Below are 10,448 nucleotides of genomic sequence, written 5' to 3'. Positions count from 1 at the left end.
TCATTCATCTACTCTTTACTTGACTAATTTTCTAACAACTTCCGAGTATTCTTCATCGACCAGATCAATGGTCTCCAACTAGTGGGAGACTCCAAGAGTGACTTGATAGCCAAAGGTTGAAGGCCACTGCTCTGGATTGACATTGACAGTCTTCCTAATCTTTCCTACAATACTTTTTTCTATTAGTGCTAGAATTCATAAATTATACACGTCTTAAGAATCCATCTAGAGGTTAAAGATGACTTTGTCTATCAAGAGTGGAAAATCTTCTCTATTCCAGCTGAACTGTTTAGAACTTCAGATTGCTTGGCTGCTCTTCTTGGCTCTCGGAGCTGGTCTTAGTCATTGTGATTACTGAAAGTTTTCCAAAATGGCTGTAACAGGAAGTAGTGCAATCTGGTTCTTTGCTGTAGAGTTGGCGATTTATAACAGTCATGTTCTTTGAATTATGTACATACTCGTAAATTTTCTACTACATAAGTCTTAACTTTAAAAAGCATTTAAACTAAAATGAAGAATTCCCAGTATTTTATCTAGTAGTTATTCTGGGCCTGAAAATAATCTGGTGATCTCTTTATTTGCTATATCTGGAAAAACTTTTGTAACAGTCAAAATAGCCATTGCACCCAATGTCTAGATCGGTAACTTGTAGCCTGTATACAATGTGCCATTTTAAAAGTCTTCTAATCTGGCAGAGGGTCTTTGAACGCCCTTAGGTGCCAAGCACGAAGTCCAATTATTTCCTCTGCACTCACTATATCTAGGTCCATATTTTTGCATAATTGGGAAGACTTGTCAATCATGATAACCTTAACTCATATTAGATGTTGAAACTTGGCACTCAAGATCAATGTGACTAGTAATTTTTATTGTGAAGAACTTGTAGGACCAGCACAAGCACAGACATTTCAATCAAAGACCTTCATCAGTGTTGGTGCAGAGGGTCACATAACAGCGAAGGACACAGTGTCATACCCAGCTACGCCGTTTGCCAAGTTGCTATACTTTCTGAGGACCCTCTGCACGCACACTGATGAAGGTCTTTGACCGAAACGTCTGTGCTTGTGCTGGTCCTACAAGCTCTTCACAATAAAATCTTGACTGCCAAGTTTCTAAATCTACTTGAGAAGGTTTTGGACCCTACTTGAGCACCACCCAAGAAGTGCCGTGTGTATCAACTCAATAATTCATATTAGTCGTCAATCAGCTTCTCCTGAAATGAGTAATTTTAATAATTTCTAATATTTTCTTCTTTTCTTCTCCTATTTATCTCCTTTCCATTCCTTCCCCTTTTTATGGAAACCAACAAGGCTGTCACACTCGGGTCTAATTTTTCCATGTTGTCAATCTCTAGCATGTTTTAAGTGGGCAGGAGGTCTCGATTTTGGTGACGGGTTCAACTAAGGTAGCTTTTCTTTAGGTCAGGCTTAAGGGAGAAGTGTTCTTCACATCTTCTAACCGATTTCTTCCAGTGGTTTCTCTTCCTGTCTGTGGCACCTTGCATGGTTCCAGGACAGTACCTGCCCACATCTCTTCTGGTTTCTCATGGCATTTCGCTTGTCCATTTCCTCCCCTCCTTTTTTTCCTTGCTGTTCTCTATAGACTGCAGGAGTCAACACCACCGACAAGGAAATGGAGGTTCTCCACCTGACGAATGTTACTTTTGAGGATGCTGGCCAGTATACCTGCTTGGCTGCTAACTCCATTGGGCACTCTTATCATTCTGCATGGTTGACCGTTCTTGAAGGTATATAAGGTTCTCTTCTGTCTTCTTAAATGTGGCATGCATTTCAGACCTAAAAGAATCCAGCTTTGTTACAGTACCCAGATTGTATACCAAGACAATTTAAGTTTTAGGGGATGTCCCGGATAAAAAATAATCACATCTGCTTAACTTGAGCGCCACACCTGCCCACAGTATCTGAGTGGTATTACCGCACAGTGCTATTAATGTAAATGGTGCAGAGCTGCAATACCAGACACACTCCATGGGCAGGAGAACTGCTGTTTTTACAAGAAAGTAGCCATGTTTTCTTTAATCCCGGACAACCCTGTTACTTTTAAAGCAAAAAAAAAAAATCAAAACGATCTAGGCAGGCATTGATGGAGTTCTGCAAATAAGCAAACATTACCCATAGGAACATAAATGTATTAAAGTGTTGTGATCATTCCATAAATCGTAGCGCTCTGTATTACATACAGGGTTAGCAATTTCATGGGGAATAATTATGCCTTTTCGAGTCAGCCAAGCCGTATACAAGCGTAGGTTTTAATTCCCTTTTTAATATCAGCTGAAAGCCCCGATGTTGCCTACAGCCACATTTTTTATTAACATCTACTCCAATTTTGACAGTTTAATTCTAAACCTAAATAAATTAGCGGTAAAAAAAAAAAGTAAACAAAATTGGATCAACATAATGAGAAACTTTACATTTTCCATGCCATACCAGGCTAGCAGTTGTCTATTTTTTGTTATAGAGAATTTGTTTTTGTTATATTGATCCTTTCATGCTTAGCGGATACCACAAAGTTCTCTAGATGGAACTCTTGCCAAACAATCTAGCAGCAAGCGTTCAATTCTGCAGCACCTCCGCAGGTGAAATGGGGCATTACACCCACTGAAATGAATGAGTGGTCGATTTAATGCACAGATACTGTATGTTGCATCTTCCAGACAGAGACGCTCTTTGAAACTGCTCTAAAGGCTGCTTTACACGCAGCGATATCGCTAGCGATGTCGCTCGTGAAAGCACCCGCTCCCATCGTTTGTGCGTCACGGGCAAATCGCTGCCCGTTGCGCACAATATCCCTAGGACACGTCACACGTACTTACCTTCCTAGCGGCGTCGCTGTGGGCGGCGAACAAGTCCTTTTTTAAGGGGGAGGTTCGTGCGCCATCACAGCGACGTCACGCAGCTGCCCGCCAATAGAAGCGGAGGGGCGGAGACCAGCCGCAGGAAAGTCACGCCCATCTCGTTGCCGGCAGGACGCAGGTACGTTGTTGTTTGTCCTTTCCGGGGTGTCACACGTAGCGATGTGTGCTGCCTCAGTAACGACTAACAACCTGCGTCCAACACCAGCAACGATATTTGGGAAATGAACGACGTATCAACGATTAGGTGAGTATTTTTGATAGTTAGCGGTCGCTTGTACATGTCACACTCAACGACGTCGCTAACGAGGCCGGATGTGCGTCACGAATTCCGTGACCCAAACGATATCTCGTTAGCGATGTCGTTGCATGTAACAGGGCCTTAAGAGTCCTTGATGGGAGACCCCATTTCATTGGCTCAGAATTCCCGAATAGGGTCTTTTGAAAAAGTTTCCTTTTAACTAGTAGATACCTGTCCATTGGTTGGTTAATATTGGGATGAGATATATTACCAGGCTCAAAATAAAGTCAATTTTTTTCTAATCTCTTACAAAGTCTTATTATCTCAATGTCCTATCTTTTTGAAAGGTTATCAATATCAGATTACTGGGGGTCCAACACTCGGCACCCCCACTGATCAGCAATTTTCATCTCCAAGGGCAATAGGATGTAGACAATGAATGGAGCCAGAATAACATAGTGCCATACTCTACATAGTGAACTTTGCCGAAAATTGCAATTCTTCCCCATTCATTTCAGTCCGAGCTCCATTTACGAAGGCCGGTACAAGACCTGAAGACTGCTGATCAGTGACAGCCCTGAGTGTAGGACTGATCTCATCTTGATCATGTTTCCTATGAACTATCCTCTCCAATAAGAAGCTTAGGCAATTCTTTTAAAGGGATTCTGTTGCGAGATTTTTCCCTTATGAGTTGCAGCCACCACCAGTAACCCCCTATATACAGCATTCCAGAATACTGTATATAAGAGCCCATGCCAATCTGTATAACCTAAAAAAGATCTTTATAATACTCACCTGGGGGGTAGTCCGGACTGATCCAATGAGTGACGCTGGTCTTGGTCCGGTGCTTCCTTCATCTTATGCGATCGCAGTCTCTCTGCCCAGCCCTGTGTGGATGATGCGTCCTTCGTCATTCACAGAGAGGCCACCATTTTGCTCCTGCACATGCTCTCTTTTATCTGCCCAGTTGAAGGCAGATCAAAGTACTGTAGTTCGCAACCTTTCCTTGCACCTGCGCATTACAGTACATTGCTCTGCCCTCAGCCGGGCAGATCAAAGTACGTATGCGCAGGACCGCAATAGAGTCCTCTTTGTGAATGACGCAGGATGGGTCAAGCACACTGGGCTGGGCAGGAGGACGGCGATCACACAACATGGAGGAGGCACCAGAGCGAGAGCAGCAACAGATGATTGGACCGCCCCTTAGGTGAGTATAATAAAGATATTTTTTATGTTTTACAGAGCTGTCTGGGCTCTTATATACAGTATTTTGGATGCTGTAGATAAAGTCTCACTAGTGCTGGTCGCAGCTCATAAGGGCTGATGGTGACTGGTTCCCTTTTTAAGAACAGATTTCCAAAAAGCATTCAAACTCCAATTAACCCCTCACGCAGCAGGCGACACTGATAATTCAGTGCCTTCTCTGGTTGGTAATGGGCTGTATATATGCTTCATAAAACTTAAATTTATATATTCTCTGCAAAAAAAGTTGCCATTTTAAACCTAAAAAAGCTAAAAAAAAAAAACAAAACAAAAAACTACAAACACAACCTAAAAGTCTGAAAAAAAAATTATATAAAAAGTGACAATTCCTTCTACCCTATTTCAATACATTGTTAAATCCCCCTTCCCGCCCCACATTGTCTTAGCCAGTTAGTATAAAATGTGCTTCAGACTGGGTCTTTGTATTTTGTATTTCTTGATATCTTTACAACTGTCTAAGTAGAGATTTTAGCGAGCCAAGGAGACTTGTATTCTCCTACTTAACACGCAATTGGGGGATTGCAACAAAATTTATAGATCTAAAATGATTGACTTTGAAATGGCCCTAAAACTGGATCCTTTTTGGCGAAGATGAAATGCATGTGTTGTGTTGGAAGCTCCAGTGTCTTTTTTTTTTTTCAATTTTTTTTTTTAACCTTAAATTTTAATTTTTTTTTATACAATATTAATGTTTTTTAGCAACTTTTCAAATAAAGTTCAATAAAAATTAAATATTTAATATATAAATGGAAAAGAAGGCACTGGTAGCTAAGAATTTTCTTGTGTTTCTGACGTTCTTTTCTGACTATTTTTTTGCATGGGTAAACTGAATATATGGCCTTTATTTCCTTAAACCATATATTCCTTTCCTCTCACTCTTAAATTTGTAATTTTCAAAATATTTTAATGCAATAATTGAATGAACGATTATCTTTTTATTTTGTATAATGTTTTAGTGATCTCAAATGCATTGCATGTACTTTTTTTTGTTATTTTACAATGAGCTTTTACTGTGGATATGTAGTGAGTGATACACAATATGCAGATTTATATACATTCTGGTAATATTTTATAATTTGCTAAAAAAATGTTTTAATGAATATAAACTTTTTGTACGTGTGAGTGCAGCTGCAGAGGATAAACCTTCACTTATGGCGACCTCCCTTCATCTGGAAATTATAATCTACTGTGCTGGTGCGGCCATTGTGTCAGCCATGTTGGTGACCATCATCATCCTTAAGATGAAACATCCGTCTAAGAAGACCGAGTTTAATAGTCAGATGGCTGTCCACAAGCTGGCCAAGAGCATACCGCTGCGCAGACAGGTAACAGAAAGTATATAGGGGGTTTACTAGGCATTACCTACACAACACTTGGGAGACTGGTCTAGTGGATTACCGGTCACTAGGATCACACATAATCTGACATCTTCAGTTTTTATTAGTGCCATAAATTCTAGAATTTCATTATTATTATTCACTTCACTGCCATATTGCACCCTTTTCATTAAAGTATCTTCATCTTCCTTTTTCCTCCCTATTGAAATTGTTAAAACTCCAGTACTGGCCCTAATCATTTCTCTCCTTGGCTACTGTAACTCATCCTTTATTGATATGCCTCTTAACCTTTCATTAATTACACTTTTGCTCTTAAATATCAATAAACTACTGGTTCTTATCCCCAAAAGTCTTTTTTTTTTTTTTTTTATATATATTTTTTATTACATAGGTCTTTTTTCAACCTATGTACCTAAGTCCATCTAGTTCAACCTTCCTCCACCAATTCTACATTTTGTCCCTAAGTCACTTATAAGTGACCAGTCTCCAGCCTCGCAAGTGCTGCTCCCCCCCCCCCTGCAACTTTGCAATTCACCCATGACTTGCACCTATTGCATTTTCTCACCACAGGCTCTTGGGGGTACTTTGCGACATCGCACCTGCGATATCGTCGGGGTCAAATCGAAAGTGACGCATATCCGGCGCCAGTAACTATGTCGCAACGTGTAAAACCTAGATGCACTGATAAAGGATAGCAAAAGCGTCGTAAATCGGTGATCTGTGTAGCGTCGGTCATTTTCATAATATCGCACCAATATGCGATACGATGTTGTTCCTCGTTCCTGCGGCAGCGCACATCGCTGTGTGTGAAGCCATAGGAGCGAGGAACATCTCCTTACCTGCGTCCCGCCGGCAATGCGGAAGGAAGGAGGTGGGCAGGATGTTTACGTCCCGCTCATTTCCGCCCCTCCGCTTCTATTGGCCACCTGCCGTGACATTGCTGTGACGCCGCACGACCCGCCCCCTTAGGAAGGAGGCGGATCGCCGGCCAGAGCCACGTCGCAGGGCAGGTAAGTGCGTGTGAAGCTGCCGTAGCGATATTGTTCGCTACGGCAGCTATCACAAGATATCGCATCTGCGACGGGGGCGGGTACTATCACGCTCGGCATCGCTAGCATTGGCTAGCGATGTCGCAACGTGCAAAGTACCCCTTAGTTCCATCTTCTGGTCTTCTCTTGTGCTGCACCTGTCTCCTGGAATCCTTTACCTGGGGCAGTTAGCGTGCAACCATTTCAGTGTAAAGGGGCTCCCAATTTTGGATAAGAATATTCACATTGTGTTTTTGTTACTTTTAGATGGAGCCTTTCAAAATAATCAATTTCTCCCTGCTGGGGTCCCACATATATGTAGGGAAGTGCTGCAACAAAAATTAAGTGTTACATACTACCCATTCACATCAATGAGATGCCAGTGTTGGATAGGTCAGGTCCTCAAGAGTTAGAGGCATACTTAATAACCACACTTCACTGTGGCCCAGATACAAGGCTCTTAAACAGACTATATATTAAAGCGCACCAACCAACAGGATTTTCCTATATAACCTAAAGCCAGTGCTATACTAGCGCTATCAGGCTGATTCTATACATACCTGTAGTGGTCAGATTGGATGTATAGGTTTTGAAATTCAGGTAAGTAAAATTACAGAAATGTACAGCTTTTTGATTGGCAGCAGCTGCATAATAGCTGGGGTGGGTTTTGCTATATATTTCCACCTCTGTCTTCTGCCTGGCCTCTGTAGATGCTAGACTGTATGGGCTCCTTCCAGGTATAAGTCATATCTGTCAGATGAGAGTGGCATGTTAGAAATGCAGCCCATACAGTCTCATACACAGAGGCGAAGTAGCAGACAGGTGCAGGAATAGATGGCAAAACCCAACCCACATATTGGCTATATGGCAGCTGCTGCCAATCAAAAAGCTGTATCTTTCTGCAACTTTACTTGCCTGTATTTTAAAGACTATAAATCCAGTCTGACAACTAAGGCCTCTTTCACACATCAGTTTTTTGCCAACAGGCACAATCCGGCGAATTGCGGTTAACACTGAATCCGGCGTCTGATGCCGCCGGATCCGTTTTATTCCTCATGACTTGTATTAGCGCCGGATTGTGTCTCATGACCTCTCTCTGTCTCTCTCATGTTCTAAAAGTTATGTGCCCTAATAGTGACAGGTTATTTTTTTTTTCCTTTGGCTAGGCCACCCCTTTAGTCCACTTAAGAACTGTAAATATATTAAAGCACGGCTCCAGAAATTTTGTTTATCTATTGTAGCCCTGGAGTGATGCTTTAAATGGATGTCCCCTGCACCCTGTATCATAGTAACCTTTTAGTGGCTTCACCTTCTATTGGTATCCATCAACTAGTGACCTGCCAGCAGCTCCAGTGCTTCATGGGGCGCGCCGGAGGTCATAACTCAATACAAGTCTGAGAGCCTCATCCTGGCTCTCATAGAGTTGCATTTGGAGCTTGTCATGTAACGTCTGACTTCCAGCCACTCACAGGATGGTGCCGTGCTGGACCAGAGTGGGCCCAATAAAAGAGGACGCATATGATAGGTAGTAGGGGGCTTAGATTTAAAGCTCTGCTTCAGCACCGGGGAAAAAAAGGCTTCTCACAGCTCAATACATGTCTATGAGAACCTCGTTCTGGCTTCTATAGAGTGGCATTTGGAGCTTGTGACGTAACTTCTGACTTCTGGCCAGTCAGAAGTTAGTCACAAGATGGCGCCGCTGAATCAAAGTGGGTCCAGTAATTGGTAGAGCTTATGACGGGATAGGGGCTTAGATTTTATAGCGCCACTCCAGCATTGGGGGAAAAAAAAGGCTGGAGTGCTGCTTTAAGTTTGCTGTTTTTTGTGCTCACATCTCCCTGCATGACTGTTACTTAAAATAACCGCTTTGTTGTGTGCAATCCCTATACTTTCCTACTTCCTCTGTAACACCTCCAGGTAAATACTATTATCTCTGACTCATCCGCTAACCCAGATGTCATTGACTGACCTACTAACCACATTTATTCTCAGTTGCCATTTGTGTGTTTGTTTTAAAACTAGGGCATCTAGTCCGGTTCTACTTTGCAATACGCAGATTGTTTTGTAAAACTGAGTTTACAAATGTAGACTTTTGTCCTAATCGGCCTGAAGTCTATCCCTTGTATTTCATAATTTAAAGAACAGAACACGTCACCTCTTTATGAAATGGGTAAGAATAATGATCATACGATAACCTGCTGTTTTTGACATCCCGCTACAGGTGTCGGCAGACTCAAATTCTTCAATGAACTCTGGAGTGATCTTGGTAAGGCCTTCTCGACTGTCGTCAAGTGGTACACCAATGTTGGCTGGGGTGTCGGAATATGAGCTTCCAGAAGATCCCAGATGGGAAGTGGCAAGAGATAGGTAAGGCGACCTTAATAACTGCACAGCCCTGTAAGTCCTTGCTAATACTACCTTGTCCGTCGGCAGATGGTTGACATTGCTCTTCCTCGTAGGTTGATCCTAGGAAAGCCGCTTGGAGAAGGATGCTTTGGTCAAGTAGTTATGGCCGAAGCCATGGGTCTGGACAAGGAAAAACCAAACAAGGTCACAAAGGTTGCAGTGAAAATGTTAAAATGTGAGTTTTGATGTTTTGTTAGTTCTATTTCCTTGGTTCACATTTGGACCAAATGGAATCCATGTCCTCCTGTCTCACAATGTTGGAATGTTTCTTGTAATATTTGTCCTTGGAGGTGTCTTCAGTTGAGAAAATTCATGGGAATTCTAAGTTGATATTCTAGGGTTGGAGTACTTTTGGGGCAATTGAGAGCTGCAATTAAGAGATCCTGACCTAAATGACCTGTTTTGTCAGACATTAGACCAAATTCACACTGGCATTTTTCCATACACAGAATATGGAATGATTTTAATCCGTGTTCTGATTCCAGTTTTTCTTTTTTTATTTGGTCTTTGTAGCCATTTTTACCTTCTGTTTGTCATCTGTTTTTCTCATTTGTGAGGAAAATCAAGTAGTTTTTCCAAGCTTCGGAAAAAAAAGGGAGAAAGGACAGTAATCGGATGCAACATTTTCAATGTGCTATTATATTTCACTGAAACATGGTCAATTGGGTTCACCGATCGGATATTGTCACAGTCTCAATTTGTGTGGGACTTTTTGGGTCTGAAAAATAAAAAAAAAGCAAATAATGTGTCATGCGTCTGTGTGTTATCCATTAAAAACCTAAATAAATTGGATAACATGCGTACATGAAAATTTCACGTCTAAATGGCGCCTGACCCAGATGACCCATTGTATCTGAGGAATTGGCCATCAACATTATAATCTAAAAGAACTTTCTTTGTCGCTCCATTGGGAGACCCAGACAATTGGGTGTATAACTTCTGCCTCCGGAGGCCACACAAAGTATTACACTTTAAAAAGTGTAACCCCTCCCCTCTGCCTATACACCCTCCCGTGCATCACGGGCTCCTCAGTTTTATGCTTTGTGTGGAAGGAGGCACACATCCACTCATGCATTCTCATATTAGTTATATCGGTTGGAAGAAAAGTGGGCCCCCACGGGGCCCCCGGCATGTTCCCTTCTCACCCCACTACGTCGGCGGTGCTGTTAAGGTTGAGGTACCCATTGCGGGTACAAAGGCCGGAGCCTCATGCCGTTTTCCTTCACCATCCCTTAGCGGCTCTGGGAGAAGTGGGATCCTGACCGGTCATCCAGTTACTGGGACCGTGCTCCCTCCGCAGC

General features: G+C 42.2%; 1 protein-coding gene across 4 annotated transcripts in view; it reads left to right on the top strand.

Annotated features, from left to right (window-relative positions):
• The window catches only part of FGFR1 (fibroblast growth factor receptor 1), a 141,066-nt gene that overhangs the window by 109,463 nt on the left and 21,155 nt on the right, over positions 1-10,448 (top strand). For 3 of the 4 annotated variants that reach the window (XM_075346397.1, XM_075346396.1, XM_075346400.1), the window contains 4 exons: positions 1,603-1,747; positions 5,505-5,708; positions 8,964-9,108; positions 9,201-9,322. In XM_075346397.1, the coding sequence (XP_075202512.1) occupies positions 1,603-1,747; positions 5,505-5,708; positions 8,964-9,108; positions 9,201-9,322 (616 nt within the window). Of the gene's footprint in view, positions 1-1,602; positions 1,748-5,504; positions 5,709-8,962; positions 9,109-9,200; positions 9,323-10,448 lie in introns of all 4 variants that reach the window. The other variant, XM_075346399.1, reaches the window with a different exon arrangement.

This window comes from Anomaloglossus baeobatrachus, chromosome 4 (genome assembly GCF_048569485.1).
Source record: "Anomaloglossus baeobatrachus isolate aAnoBae1 chromosome 4, aAnoBae1.hap1, whole genome shotgun sequence".
Taxonomy (NCBI): domain Eukaryota; kingdom Metazoa; phylum Chordata; class Amphibia; order Anura; family Aromobatidae; genus Anomaloglossus; species Anomaloglossus baeobatrachus.
Note: the sequence above shows the minus strand (reverse complement) of the source record. Positions and strands in the feature narration are given on the sequence as shown.